The sequence below is a fragment of the Dermacentor silvarum genome, chromosome 1 (genome assembly GCF_013339745.2).
Source record: "Dermacentor silvarum isolate Dsil-2018 chromosome 1, BIME_Dsil_1.4, whole genome shotgun sequence".
Classification (NCBI taxonomy): Eukaryota; Metazoa; Arthropoda; class Arachnida; order Ixodida; family Ixodidae; genus Dermacentor; species Dermacentor silvarum.
The window spans coordinates 198,879,356-198,895,400 of NC_051154.1; the positions used below are offsets into that span (position 1 = coordinate 198,879,356).

The 16,045-nt window shown below is 44.6% G+C and overlaps 1 protein-coding gene across 4 annotated transcripts in view; it reads left to right on the plus strand.

Moving 5' to 3' along the window:
• The window catches only part of LOC119436633 (PDZ and LIM domain protein Zasp-like), a 101,009-nt gene extending 87,159 nt beyond the window's left edge, over positions 1 to 13,850 (plus strand). For 2 of the 4 annotated variants that reach the window (XM_037703559.2, XM_037703560.2), the window contains 5 exons: positions 5,575 to 5,686; positions 6,571 to 6,757; positions 7,247 to 7,367; positions 10,836 to 10,951; positions 12,132 to 13,745. In XM_037703559.2, the coding sequence (XP_037559487.1) occupies positions 5,575 to 5,686; positions 6,571 to 6,757; positions 7,247 to 7,367; positions 10,836 to 10,951; positions 12,132 to 12,209 (614 nt within the window). In that variant the 3' untranslated portion in view covers positions 12,210 to 13,745. Of the gene's footprint in view, positions 1 to 5,097; positions 5,687 to 6,570; positions 6,758 to 7,246; positions 7,368 to 10,835; positions 10,952 to 12,131 lie in introns of all 4 variants that reach the window. The other 2 variants (XM_037703556.2, XM_037703558.2) reach the window with 2 other exon arrangements.
• Positions 13,851 to 16,045: the final 2,195 nt, after the last annotated feature.

A 16,045-nucleotide genomic window follows, 5' to 3' on the forward strand; every position in this document is an offset into this window, starting at 1 on the left:
AAGACTATTAAACAACAAACTATCTCTGTAACAAAGTCACTAGTGCAAAGATTCAGCCAGGAGCTACATATGATCCGCGAAATGCCGGAGAAGGACGAGACATTGTCGTTTCAGTAGATGTGACAGCGGAATCACGCGAATGAATGGAACTGAAAACAGGGGCGGTGTGGACGAACATAGCGATACGCGCTTCGCACAGGGTGGATCGCTATCACAGAAAACTCGGTAGTGCGTAGCCTGCATTAAAACCCTAGGCCAGTGCTCCGTATAATGCTAATGTCGAACCTTATATATATATATATATATATATATATATATATATATATATATATATATATATATATATGCAGCACGCCGGATGACAGGGTCTCCAGCGTGTCGTGTGCTGACACGTTGCAGCCTTATGCAATGAGGCGGAGTTAACTTCGAGCAAGATGTGTCACGCCGAATTTGGGTTCTTCTTTCCAGCTTTTAGCTTTCATCCTAGATTCCTATTTTCTCTTCGAACAAGGTTATGCAAGTCTGTGCAGTTTTTTTTTAAATTTTAGCCGCAATAGGCCAATCCACAAACAATTAACGCTAGAGGAAAGGCGGCTCTGCCGCAGCGCAGGTAGTTCCAGTGGTATAGCCCTCTTTGTGCACACACGTTAGCTCCATAAGCACCTAGGTACTGCCTTGTTAGGGAGTATAAATCGTCGATTAGTTATCCCACGGCACTGGCCAGGAGTTCCCCTGTTCCCAGCCAACTGCCGCTTGTATTGAACGCACAATGAAAATGAAAACACCGGTACCAGCTCCATAGTTAGGACGCCACCTGTATTTAAAAGTTTACTTGTTGATTTAGTTGCCTCGCAAAAGAATTGCATCTGTCGTGCGTTATACTCGATTTAAAAATGGCATTTACTCACCATAGGATTCAGAAATAGCAGCGTGAGTTGGTGACATTGGGGTGGCTACTCTCAGCTAAGGCAAGAAAGATGACGAAAGGAAAGGGGGGGGGGGGGGGGGCGGGGGCACATAACGCGTACAACAGCGTATCACATGCGTGCATAAGTGAACCTTTTGCGCTTGCAGACTGAGTAGGAAGATGAACTGGAACAAAACCTGCAAGTTCAAAACCATACAACAACGCATTCGAGAATTCTTAGAGTGAAATCACTGTGCTCATATTTTCATATTCATGACGGACACGTATTACCGTCACCATGAGAAGCCAGTCAAATATCGTACGACTTAATCAGACGTTAGAGTGGATCGACTATTACATTCGCATTATTTCGGTTCTTCCTAGGCTGAATCAAGCGTAGGAGGCTGAGATAGTGCTTATGTTTATTTTTTATCACTGGTAGCATCGATGTATTGGAATTGCTCAGTTCTAACGTGCGTCGCATGCAGTTGCATGTTGTTTCCTGTGTGTGTTCACCCAGAAGTGAAATGGAATAACTGGAAGCAGGTTGCTTCCAAACACCCTATTCCCTATCCTACAGTCAACGCCTCGCTACTTGATAGTGTTTCGTGTCCGACAAGCCTGAAGCCTGAGATTGTACGCTTGTTAAGAAGAAGCTTTAGCTAGGGGCTTCCTATCTAAATACATGGGGAAGGAGAAATCGTTTTTCTCGGCAACCACTGCACCAAATTTGATGAGATTTGTTGCATTTAAAAGAAAAACGTTACAATCTAGTGACTGTTGGTAGCGAAGTTTTGATTTAGGTCGTCAATGTTTAATAAAGATTGTTAAAGATCGCAAATTCTTAGAAAACGAAACCATCAAGTTCAGAACTCTGTAACTCAGCAATCAAAAAGAATGCCACATTTATGTGAATTGCGTCTAATAGTGCATGTAAAGCGGACAATATTGATGTATTATACATGGCTCTCAAGTGGACCACTAATATGTGAGTAGGACTTTTGCAAAACCTTCGTAAACAATGTAACAAATTACGTAAGATATAAGCTGATATATCAAATTTGTCCGCTTTTAATAGTCTAACGGAAGCAGTTAAAAAAACTGCGATATTAGTTCTTTGTGCAGAGATACAAATTTGTAAACTTCATGCTTCTGTTGTTTCTAAGTACCTAATTTTTGAAAATTTCTTTTAAAACATTCAGGCCCTAAATCAAAATTCGGCTTACAACAGTCACTAGAATTTAACTTGTTCTCTCAAATGCTACGAATTCATTAACATCAGCCCAGTGGTTACTCCAGAAAAGCGTTTCTGCGTTTTACATGTATTTGAATAGGCGGCACAGGATTTGGGCCCGAGCTAAAGCTTCCTCTTAAGACTCGGTTTTCAGTAAACGCATGGTGCACGTGCACAGGACTGCAATAAATGTACCTTTCTGTGTGTGACAAATAGTTACCGAGTTACGTAACACAACACTACTCACTCACACCTGAAACAGTACCTCCCTGAAGCCATTCTGCTTTCTTTTTTTTTTCTCACAAGAGACAGAAAGCAAATAAGGAAAAGGGAGGGAGGTCAGCCACATAGAGGGGGGGGGGGGGGGGTCTACATTTCGGCACCTGCGCAAGCGGCGCCAAGACTGCAATAGGATGGACATGATATGCACGTGAAATTAGCACCAAAAATAGTTTGTGCACCTAATACGCAACAATGCAAAATTAAGAAACCCCCGAAAGCGAAACTAGCTCCTTCAGCTAGTCCCCATATTTTTTTCCCTTCTTCTTCCGAAAGTAATCCAGCGCTACTTTTTCAAGACTACGACACAGAAAGGCATGACAGGGCGGGCGCTGACTCCCAACTATGTTTATTGAAAGACACACACGTAACATTTATGAAGAATGAAGACACTGAGCATGTGGCAAAGTGTACGTCGGTCAAACTGAGCGCTGCGTCAACGAAAGTGCCAGGGAACATGAACGATCACTAGGAGACGTTACGGCCTAATTCCAGAATCTACCCACCCATTGCCACTAGTGCAAAGATCTAAGCGATCAGAACTGCGAGGCGTGACTAAAATCACTAAATCAACCAAAATCTAAATTCTAACTAGAAGTAAGGACACATTAGTGCGCGAGCTATCGGAAGCCTTTTTTTATCATGCAGAGAGGCTATACACGTGCGTCAGCACCACATCAGTCTCACTACGTGCTAGAAAATTCAGATTATTAAACAAAGCGAGATAATGTGCAGTCTGCTCACATTAATCTTACGGTAGTTTTTTTCTTTCTTTGGTGTATGTATAGGTGTTTCCTGCAGTCATGAATACGCATGCGCTCAGTGCCTACATTCTTCATAAATGTTACGTGTGTGTCTTTCAATAAACACAGTTAGGGGGGGGGGGGGGGGGGGGGCTAGCGCTTATCTTTTTTTATATATATATTTATTTTTTATTCGGGCAAAACAGGTACAAGGTTTGCCCGCGAGGTAAGGCAAAAGGAGGGCTTCAATCTCCTGACTAGGCCTTACCTCGCTGGGGCAGCAGAGATAGCGGAATTTGCAAGTTACAAAAGCAGTTTGTAAAACAGACATTTCATAACTACATACAAAACAATCTTTGAAGCACACTGCAGAACACCATTTGCTTGTAAAATAACATACAAACGAGTTAATACATGATTAACATTATTATTATTGTCATGTCTTTCTGTGTCGTCGTCTTGAAAAAGTAGCGCTGGATTACTTTAGTAAGAAACAAGAAAAAATGCATCACCAACTAGTCCCGCAACGTGTTTTATTAAGCGAACTGGTCCATATATGAGTGAACTAAATTCTACCAATTGTACGATATGTGTATCGTAGGATGTAAATTTATACATTGCAATACTCACACGAAATCTGTTTTATATTACTGTATTTATTAACGAGCTACCTAGTGTCGATATTTTCGTTCTCCCATGGGCAGCCATTGGCTGTTTTAGACGCAACTGGAATCGCCACTCCCTCAGAAGTGCTTAACTCTCCAATGAAGAAGCATTACGAGAGCGTATGCCTTCTATGCGATTGTCGGTCGCCGGAGAACACATACAACGCGCCTAGTTGTTGTGCACACTGGTCTTTTGGTAGGCGGGAAAGGGCAGGCAGCTCATATTTTTTAAGCACTGCGGGGCAAACAACTTCTTTCGCAAAGCTTATTTTTTCTAAACTTTGCATCCGCTCCTAAGTTAAACATGGATAGCCGGTTTGGAAACGCCGAAGCAACCGTAGTCTGAAACGAGAAAAATACTGAGTCTCTGTAGTTGCCTGTGCAAGGGTGCAATTACGTTTATCAGTCGTCACAGAACTCAAATACTATACTGAACAGGATCATACACCGGGTCATTTAGAAATCAACAAGGCTTTGTGGGCACGAAAATGAAAAAAACTAAGAATCTGTATGCTCATTTTCTTTTCTATAAAATGTAGAAATGCCCAAGAAGCGCTGCGTTTCTGATGAAGCCTTACTCGCCGCTGCTGTCATCAACACACAAATAAAATGAGTTGGTTATAATATAATTAGATGTTTTACACTATGAATGGTACTCTAATCCTCTCTACACAAAAACTCGGGACATTAAAGGTGAATTTTGAAGCTAAAAATGAAAGCCTGCCACTAACTCTGACCAAAACACAACCTTGTCACAAAAGTACAAAGCACTAGCGCAATCCAACAGAAGCAACATGCAGGGACGACGTAACGAGATGAAATTAGTTTATAGGAAACAATGAAATAAGAAAGCAGTGCCCCCACAGGCAAGATTGATTACTAGCAGAGCGATAAATATCTTTGAGTAACACCCTGGTGGCGAAACAGGCAAACTAAGTTCCATGCCAAAGCTTCTTAGGTATGTCAACTAAATGTATAGTACGGATGTTGTGTCATGCAACAGTTGACTGCTACGGGTAATCGAGGGTAGATATCTCCAAGTGCTCGGTGCTGCAGAGATTTCTGCCCAGCACCAGCATGCTTTCTCGACTGTCTTCTTTCGCTTGTCTTTCATTTCTTTTCTCCTTGGCTCTGTCCCCTTCTTCCCGTCTTTTCTGCCCTCGCCTTCCCTGTCTTCATCTCCCTGGTTTCCGCCTATTCGCCACGCCCTGTTGACCGCTGACCGCGCTGCCATTTCGGCGGACCACCGCTGCCTTGTCGGCCGGCAAGGAGGCGCCAAGTTCACCTGGCCGCCCGCACATGCCGGCGGTCCCACTCACGTCGGCAGCGTTCTGGAGTCGAACGCCACGCCGAACGTGCCTACGTACCGACCTCCTCCGGGCACTCAGCGGGTGACGACGGCCCCGTCGACCCCTAAGTGGGGCGGTGGCCAGCCGATCGGGGCCCCGCTGGGAGGGCCCTTCCGGCCCTCATCCCCATCCGCGTCCCCATACTCGCCCGTGTCGAGCCCAGCTTCGTCGCGACCACCTTCGTTTGTGTCGTCGTCGCCGAGCCCACTGTCGGGCTACGGCGGCGGCCAGCAGCAACCGATCGGCGGCGTCAAGGTGCCGCCGCCCACGGCACCGAAGCCGATGTCACGCGCTCCGCCTGCCAAAATAGGCAACGGTGGGCCCTGGGCGCCCGTTGGGCAGCCCGCGCCTGCACTTGCTACCGGTGCCTCATCGGCTCCTTTTACGGGCCCCTCAGGTCTCTCCCAAGGAGCGGGGTCCAGGCCGGCGCCCAAGAGAGGCCGCGGAAAGCTGACGCAGGCCATCGGCGGCAAGATACCCATTTGCTCCAGCTGCGGATCACCCATCAGGTACGCCACCTCGCGCGCTCCATGCGCCCGCGGAACACATGTTGAATGCGATTGGGGAAAGAGAGGGATTTTAACGAGCCGAAATCAGGAAACGTCGGCTGTAAACGTGTGTCTGTGGCCTGTTGCCTCTTACTGGGGTAAAGGAAATTGAGAGACACAAGGACAGGAAAAATATGATGGTAATGGGTAATGCAAGTATACAATGAACTGTACTATACACAACGACGGAAGAAGCTGCCAGGCTACGACTGTGGCATTTTTCCCCGGTCTACGAGGTACGCGGATAGCCCAGTGAATCTTATAGCTATTTTGGTCCTAACTCAACTTCACACAGGTGTCTGCGCGTATACTCCCTTAAACATGTAGCTGCGATATCACTGGTGCCGATACGATACCGATGCATGCGCGGTTCGGTATAATCAGAGTGCGTTGCTGGCACCTGCTTGGGTCGGTAACCGGAGCGACAAAAACTATATTAAAACGTTCCATGCTCTGTCGGTTGCTCTAGGTCATACTTTCAATCTAGCTTAAGATGTCCTACAAAACGCTTAGGGGTATAGCTATCGGGACAACCTGTCTGACGCCAGTGAAGAATCCGATTCGATTATGGCCACCCATCGGTTTCTTTCTCCACGTCGCTTTGATTAGACCAGTGATAGGGTGCACGCCGAAAGGGTATCTTCTAGATGGCCTCGTCGTCATCTTGAATCCAATCTGAAGCAATTGCTTCTGAAATCAGAAGTACCGATATCAAGCAGGGAAATTATAAAGGCATATTGTGAGTCTCGCGTGTGTTAGGCAATTTTTCTCATACTTTAACCAAGTAAGTTATGATGGCAAGAAACGAAGCACGAGCTCTGAGCACCAATGAATGTTCTTCGCAGAGGGCCGTTTGTGACAGCGCTAGGACGAAACTGGTGCCCGGATCACTTCTTGTGCTCCAATGGTAGCTGCCGCAAGTCGCTCCAGGACATCGGCTTCGTCGAGGAGCAGGGAAAATTGTACTGCGAACACTGCTACGAATGCTACATGGCACCCATTTGCAGGAAGTGTGGACATCGCATCAAGGGCGTAAGACTCTGTCACATTTCAGCCTCTCGTTCACTAAAACAGGAAGGGCAATACTACATAGCGGCCTACGCTTACCGTCTAGGTTACTTTTGTCGGCACACAGTTTTTCTCGTACGGTGTGCATTGAGGGAATGTAATCTGTAACGAAGCTCATTTCAATACTTCACTGTTACTTATAGCTAAGATTTAAAGCACAAGCATCAGGACCCGTATTCACGAAAAGTTATTAACTATGATTGTTAATAAGAGCAAGTTGCAGCCAATCCTGATGTTGGGTATAATATTAGCGAAGACAGCCTGCCAGTGGAAAAGTGGACTTACGAACGAAACGCTTTATGAATTTGACCCATGAACTTCAAGTGCGAACACAGGGACGGCATTTTTTGTTCTGAGAGTTTATCGACGCAACTTAATATCCTATCTTATTCTCATTCTGAGAACTTACCGCCTGCTCAAATATCCTGTCATCGGTCTCCTCTCTCCCTGCAGGATTGTCTGAATGCCCTTGAGCAGACTTGGCATCCGGATTGCTTCGTGTGCACGTACTGCAAAACAGCTTTTGGAAACAGCTCGTTCTACCTCGAAGATGGAATGCCCTACTGCGAAAAAGGTCGAGTACTTCCGCCATGCACGAATTTTCTTCCGAGCTAAGACAACAAAAATACTCTCTGTGACTGATTGATCTGTTAGAGAGAGAGTGAACAAAGAAGAGAGAAATATAGGGTGGTTAACCTAGGACGTGCCCGATTAGCTACCCTACACTTGGCGAGGGGGAAAGGAGAAGAATAGGTAAGAAGGGAAGACGAGAAAAATAATGAAGAGTCACTCATAACACATTCGCAATGAAACGTCTACTGTCACTTTCCTATCTAGTAAGCTACTAACGATTTAGGCGTCACTTCTGGAGCCGGTGACTGACTTGAAAAATGTGAAACCATTCACAGGGCGAAACGACAAGAACACACAGAAAAGATTCTTGTCGTTTCGCGCTGTGAATGGTTTCAGTATGGAAAACTAACATGCCCAATGTACCACGCTTTTGTTGAAAAATGTATGGAGCTGTAGTGAAGCATTTGGCCGCTATTAAAGGTTGTGAAGTTGAAAGTAATTGTGGAATGCCAGAACGAGCCTTGCAGTGTAAACGGCGAGCGTGTTAACGATCTCACGTATAAGTTACTTAGCGTATTATAAAATTTTCTGCTTCTATGCTTGTCTTACGAGGAATTGTGAGACAATTGAAGGACGGCACAGCCATGAATGCTCCTGCAGGTTCTGAGCACGTCGCGCCTGGGTGTCTCGTCGCTGGTCACGTAGCATTTAGAATCAAGTAATGTGATCTAGACTCTATTCTTACGAAAACAAATTCTTCCTTCGCAGTGCATCACTTATTGGCTAGGTCTGCTCTTTAACAAACCTGCACATGTTATTCGGCTTTTCTTTGTATTTTGTCTATCTGTACCACTTCCTATCCTGAACACGCTTCACTGTTCTCTCACTTCCGCGACAATCAATTTATTTCTGTCACTATTTTGCCGCACTTGCGGTGACATTATGACGTTCGCTTTGAAAGCGGTAGTAATCGTCAGAATTATACTCACATCGACTCTAACCGAAATTTAGTTACTGTTGGTGTTTTACCACCCAAATCTAGGCATATAGGTAGGAGCAATGAGGAACGATCTTGGAATAAATTGGAGTACAGTGGTTTCTTTACGGCTGCATAAATGCCCACACAGACATTTTTGCATATCGGCGCCATCGGAACGCGGTCCCCTCGGAGTGCGAATCAAAATGGTGACCTCTTGTGGTCACTCTCACAGAAGCAGAACGTCATAAGTACTGAACCACCGGGACTGGCTTATCTTCCTTTATAGACCATGTAGGGTGCTGCATTCGAGGTCGACTACCACATTATTGTACACGCTGAGTACAATACAGCTGCAGTTGTGCATGGTGTACTCAGTAGTTCGTTGTAAGGCAAGTTATCACCGAATTCATTATTCGTGTTTGCCATTTGCTGTCGGCAAATGACACTATTTGGCGCTGTAGCAAGTTAAATACAGTGTTAAGACGCGCACTGCGTTATTCTTACGGCGCTTCTACTGTCCAGTGTGCGCAAAATAAATATTTTATTGCGAGAGCAATTGCTCATTAATAAACTGACCAACTACTGCAGTGACTCGGTGGTTGTGATGTCTGCTGCTGAGCATGACATCGCGGGTTCAATACCCAGCCTCGACCTGTCTCAGTGGCCACAATGCAGAGCGCTCGTGTACATAGCTATAGGTGCAAGCTGGAGAACCACAGGTGGCCAAAATTATTCCGAAGCCCCCTACTGCGACAGGCGTCATAACACTCGTTTAGCCTTAGGCCGTTACAGCCACTGCTTCTTGTTCTTCATATTATTATTATTATTATTATTATTATTATTATTATTATTATTATTATTATTATTATTATTATTATTATTATTATTATTATTATTATTATTATTATTATTAAATTCACTATAGCGTCCAGCCCACGAAAGCAACCCACAAACAGGTTGCTAAATACCCGCACTTTATGTTAATGCCCTTGGCTTCTCGTGTGCTGCACACGCGCGCAGCACATCATTAGATAATTTACCCAGAAATCGTTATCCTACGAACACGCCGGTTTAAATATTTGAAGTGAGAAGAGAAACAAAGGGATGCTTCAGGTTACAGGCTTAAATGCAGGCGTGGAGAAAATAAACTAGAACTGACGCGTGCTTAGCACAAAGCGGTCCGCGAATGTCTATTATGAGTTATTTTTGAGGGAAGCTTCTGTGTTTGTTCCCAGTAGTGTGGCAGTCTGCTCAAGCAGCAGTAACCGTTGAGCACGCATAGAGGAAAGGATATTGCTTCGCAAAAATGGCGTGCGCACGCCCTAACGCTGATTCATAATGGTAAATTTGGGACATTAAAAGTGGAGCTTGGCCGTTTCGCGGCCACAATGCGCGCCGTTAGTTTTATTATTGGAAACGCCCGCGGCTGCTGCCGAAGTGCTCCATTTCCGATTATAATAATTTAACGGAGCCTATATAGCTACTGCGAAACAATAATATTCTGCACACATGAATCGAGCCATGGAACCCACTTTCACATTATCAACAAGTGTGATCGCCGTTCGTCGTAAACGCTCGGCCACGGCCCGAATGAACGCAGCAGATCCCCACCAGCATGGCTTTTATCTATAATTTTGCGCTTCATTTTGCAAATCTGTTATCAAGACTGCAATTTTGGAAGAACCTAATGGTCGTTTCGGGATGCGCTGTTTCAAGGAGTCCTATCAACTTTGTAAAACCATTAAATTCCACCCGACACGGTAGATCCATCGCGAAGTATTTTTCTCTGCGCAAGAATGTTTCCAAACTTGAACGCTCTTTATCACTTGAAGTCTATTCGCTACGGTCGCTGTTTTTGTAATTCTACAGTACTTATTTGTTCTCGCAGTGCTTGCGTCACCTCTGTCACTAGTACATGTGTAACCGTACTTAGACAGTGGAAGTTAAATTGTACAAAGCTATACGCGTATGCGTACTGTGTCCACGCAAGTGTGCAGAGTCCAAAAAAAAAAAAGAAAAGAAAAATAATAGATGGCTAGACAAGAGTGAAAGAACTCGTTTCCTCAATACCATACCGCGATGTCTATGTGGCAACGGGAAAGGGCAGGTCAACCAATCTGCGAATATTTTTCGAAGTGCACGTCCAATAAGCGCCGGAAAAGAAACTGCGCTGAGACCTAGGGTCATCTTATTTCTTCATATTGACACACACTCTGTGAAAAGTGCGCTCCCGCCAATGTGACTCGATAGAAACACCTCAGCGCATGTAGCAGAGAAAAAAATATGTTTCATTTGTTTTCGTAATATTTCACTTCATGAAATTTGATTTGTGTACCTTGACTTTCTTCCACTACGTGCTTTATGCTCGCGAGACAAATCAAGTGCGATCTGCGTCATGGTCCAGTGAAACAAAGCTGACGCCTTACTTCCGGAATGAATCGGCACCCCGTCGCACTAAATCGGAGATCAAATATCCTCTTGAAATCGCAGACTGGAACGAGCTCTTCACCACCAAGTGCGTGGGCTGCGGATTCCCGATCGAGGCCGGAGATCGCTGGGTTGAAGCGCTGAACAACAACTACCACTCCCAGTGCTTCAAATGCACGGTGAGTCGCAGACATGATACAACGGGTGTAAATCACAAACCTCAGCGAACGAATACTGATAGAAATGAAAACACGAAGTAAACAGCACGTTTTAACGTAGGGCTTTAATTGTAGTGTCCTCGCAAGGCAGTGGTGAACTACCTTTGATGAACATTGAGCGAACACGCCGGCCTGAATAGACTCAGTATGCGGCTTTACTTTATTCATATGACAGTCGAGATTATGAGGGAAGCTTAAGTGACACTGAATGGTATCAAACGTAATTATTTGGAATGTAAATGAAGTTAAGCAGACAAATTTTATTTGAAGTACCCTGCCTTAGTTCAATTATCGAAGTTAAAATGTCACAGTGCATACTTTGTAGTTAGTGAGCCACTGAGGTTGTAGTCCACCCCGTTCTATAGTTTGATACGTTTGGTGTTCAAAGACATGGAACGTTTGCAAACAAAATGGACTGCTTACCGCTCGTGGCGCAGTAATACCACAGAATAAGTCGAGCATACTTTTCCTTACTACGCGCTGTTTGTACGCATCTTCTGAAAATCTCATTATTCGAGTTGATTGTTTTAGTAGCATATGTAGGCCATTTGTTACTTGCATGCGGTTAACCCATACGAGTAACAAAACGTTAATGAAGTTCAAAACGGGAATCGGCTGAGGGGCTTAAAAGCAGGAAACACTGTTTCATGGCACACTTAATTAGCGACGTTTTTGAAGCCAAATATCGGTTCCGGCTCAGTAAAAAAAGAAAAAAAAAGAAAAAGAAAAAAGGAAAACAAATTTGTCACTGAGAGTAAATGTAATTTGTCTTGATAAAGGCATTTTAGAGTGCGCTGAGCTTACAGCTTAAAATATGCAAAACAAAAAAGCTTGAAAGAAAGAAAACTACAAGAATTGCAGGTTCACGATCCGAAAAAGGGAGCGCCGAAAGATGGGACATGATAGAAAGGATAGCGCAAAGTCTGTGTGCCCCTTCCTACAACTTGTCCCGTTTTCTAGCACTGCCTTTCTGTCATCGCGAACCGATCACCATCACGATCGCAGCCCGCCAGTAAATTTTTGCATGTTCACAAATAAGGTGTTGGCTACGTTATGGTGCGCGTGCTTTGCAGACACAGGCACATCTATTGCGCTATTTCGAACACCTGATGAATAATTTCTGCTTACTTACCTTCCGCAGATCTGCCAGAAAAACCTGGAGGGCCAGAGCTTCTTTGCTAAAGGAGGACGACCCTTCTGTAAGGCGCACGCCCGCTAAGCCGGCCTCTTGGGCAAGAAGATGGACTCAGCGCCTATGGGGCATTCGCAGGGGCATTTGGACTCATCAAGCACAAGATAAAGAAAGAGAAACAGATAGAGAAAGAAAGATTTCGATACCCAGCGTTATATGGTTGCGTGAAGCCGATTCGCCAGATAATTTCAGCGCAGAACTAGGAGCAAAAGTTTCACAAGATCGGCTCGGTGGGAAAGCGAAGCAGCTCGAGCGGATGGAAAGGGGCCGATTGCAATCGTCTAGTCGGCTGTCGGTCTTTGCGATTATTAGTTTGCTGAGAGCTGCTACGCGCTGGGGTATGAAGCCTTTTTTTTTCTTCTTTTACTTGAAGCCGCATCTCTCTGCGCGTTCCAGAGTTGAACAAGGAACTAAATTGAAACGAGAAACTTGCTTTTTATATTTTCCAACCGAAAAGTTATGCTTGCAGGAGAATATCAAACTGCTGCTGAATTCGACAGTTATTTTATGGCATGGCTATACAAGCTATGATGAAGGAAAGAACATCATTTAGGCGCAATTACGCAATGTTATACAATACATACAGGTTTCTATTTTTTTATTTTTTTTTTGCTATGGCGAGAGGGTGATGAAGAGGGCAGTGTTCTTTGCTGATGTCTCACTCACTTTAAACAGAATGACCTCTGGGCAACAAGAGAGGAGCAGGTGCAGAAAGCTACGAGGCTCAAAAAACGACCGATACTACTCGAAAAAGTGATTTTCTCATAGGTCCGAAAGCTGGCTTGAACGTCGTCAAACATTTTTGCTTTGGATCTCTTACAAATGCCATGCTCTCTGCTTGCATGAAAAAATGAGAGAGACAGAAGAGCCTTGGGCATATTGCATCACTTTATGTCATAACTATTTCACTGGGGTGAAAGCGAAAAATATAAACAAAAGTTAGAAACCACGTTTTTGGCGAAGGATAAACTTGGTGTCTGAGAAAGCATCAATGTTGGTATAACCAGACAAACAAAGAAACATGAATGCGATGGTACCCCATATATCGCTATCATCTTTTGCGCCTGCACAAGGCGACAGCTGCGAGTGGCTTAAACATTCTTCTAATCAATGTCGTGGGAATAAGGCGGTTCAACTAAAACAAACGTTAACAATTAGAAGCGAGAAACAAAGCAAGCTGAAACGCGATCTTCGTCACATCAGTGGGGCGAAACTGAATGGGCGCAAACCTGCACGCTAAAATAAAACGTACTTAACAATTAGCATTGCATTCGTCGCGTTCGCCTATACACTTGTTCGTGCCTTTACGCTTTGCTAACGTCCGGTGTGCTGCATTTTCTCGTTTTCGTTTTTGCTGGGTCTCGTACCCAACGGAAGTTCTAGTCGTCTTATTTGTTACTTTTGTTGTAGGCATCATTTATTGTATTACAGCAACCATTGTATCAAGCCGTTGGGAAGGCGTCGTGAGAAGGCAAAATACTTAGATGTGTCTGCTTACTCCGTCAGGCTGTCTTATATGTGCCATACCTCAACAGGCGGCATGTACCACCCCCCTCCCACCCCTTACCCTCCCCTGTTTTTTCTTCCTCTGCGAGGCTCGTGTTTTGCGTCTCAATGCTGATGAAGTGTGTACAACGAATAAAGCTAAATGCTTATAACTGTTACAAATGTCGCGTCTGTTGTTCATTTAATCTTCATAATTGTTTCTGACGCATTTGGAATGCTGCCAGCGGGAACGAGATTTGTGGAAACCGTAATGCATGGCGGCTCAGATTATGGAGTCCAGGGGCGGTATTCTGTAAGAGTCCAATTAGTGGACTGCCCATTTCGGCTGTCGCTGATTGGCTGCTGCTTCACGTGCAGGAAGGAGACTGGCTGGCACCTTCCTGCACATCAAGCAGCAGCCAATCAGCGACAGCCGAAATGGACAGTCCACTAATTGGACTCTTCAGAATACCGCCCCAGTTCACCCTGCAGGCTTTAATTCTGAGGTCGGTGGATCCTAAAGAAATAAAAGTTATAACCAGTTATGAAATAGACAAAGAGCCTGAATTTGAAAAAAAAATGAGTCATTCTACTCTGTGAAGGTGGATTACCAGCGAAGCTGTTTCGCACACGACACAGACATGACACAGAATTTTGAACAAAGGTACGAACACATTTATTGTCTTGATCGGTGATCATTATTTGTCTTGATCGGTGGACAATTGGCGCTTGCGGCCCGCCGGTGCCGAGTGCACTCGCGCATCTGTTCTCGCCGTCGCTCTTCATAGGCGCTTGCTCCTCGGGAGTCCGGACTATACGCGGCCTCCCCATTACGACGACAGAAGAGAAGTGAAATTCAAAATGGAGAACGGCAACTTGTCTTTCTGGTTTGTTTATACACCGCCACCACGGGAGAGCGGAAGGAAATTAGATACGCAAGCGCTTGGAACGTCGACAAAGAAAGGGCGGTGCGAACGTAGACATGGCCGACGTGGGTCGCACAGCGGCAAATCTTTAAGAAACCTTTATTATCTACCTGGGAGTCTACTGATCTTGAAAATGGTGCCTGTTGATAACTAATCTACTCAAAATGCATATCTGAGGGACGCCGACGAGCCAGTTGTGGAAGACGACGACGACCAACGCGCGAGCAGTGGCACAAGCGCGTTCGCCCTGGACCTGATGTTTTACTTACGCACACGAAAAATCCACGGAACCCTAGCCATAAACAACGCCACTGCAAAATAATGCGATTATGACTTTTGTTTAGACATGAGTAACACAATGAGGCAGTTCATGGATATGTGCGGCGAAAAGATGGTATCATAGAGAAATATAACTCGCAGGACAGAAATTTTAACAAAATTATTGTTTTAACGAAGAAAAAAAAAGACAGACTCAACAGCCCCAAGTCAATGACAGCACTAAGCAGGTTCATTGCAATGTATAGTCAAACTCCTTTATATATAACGAAGTGCTTGGGCCCTAAAAAACTTCATTATAAAGGTCACTTCGTTCTGAAGATCGCGCACCCTACCACTCATTATAAAGCAGGGTAAGCATGTTCGGCAAAAGAAAAGTTGTATTTAGCGCAATTTCAAGATATGCATAGTGAAATAAGTCACTCATTGTCTTCTGCGCACTTAGTTTGACGAAATATGTGACTGCAGCCGACGCTATAACAACGGTTTGGCGGTATGCATGCTCAGCGACGAAATCTGGAAGTGACGCAAGGTACAGCTTCGTAAAAATTCTTGGTTACTAAGGCAAAAACGTTTATGTCTGATGGTGAGGTCTCCTTTTCAAGGCCGTTTCAAAACCGCGTCGTCGACACGAAATGGTCCTCTTAGGATAAGAGGCGATAATGCGCACAAAACAGCGATTAGGGATAGAAGAATGATAAAGCAAGTGAACTGAAGTCATAATGGGTATACCGAGAGGTGAATGAGGTGACTTAAGAGTGAATTGATGGTGAAGTAAAGTAGTTTTGTTGGGTGACAAGAGTCAAGTGAAAGGTAATAATGAGATAGAGTGGGCTAAGATAATGAAGAGTAAATGAGAGCGAATTCAGAGTGAATGAAGGTGAATGAAGTGGTGATAGGGTGAATCAAGAGTGATGAAAATTGGAAATTTGGAGTCATAGAGCAAACGAAGTGTGATGGAAGCAAAACCGAGATGACAGAGTAAATGAAGGTGAACCAAGCAATGATAGGGTGAATCAAGAGTGAATTTAGTGTGAATTAAGAGTGAATCAAAGGGTTACGTAGTGGGGGAGTGACCTGCAAAAATATGTGAGATTTGAGGTTCAAAGGGAGAGTGACTCAGCAAAAAAAGGTGCCGAGTCACGGTTTCAGTTTGCTGAATCATAGGAAGGGTGA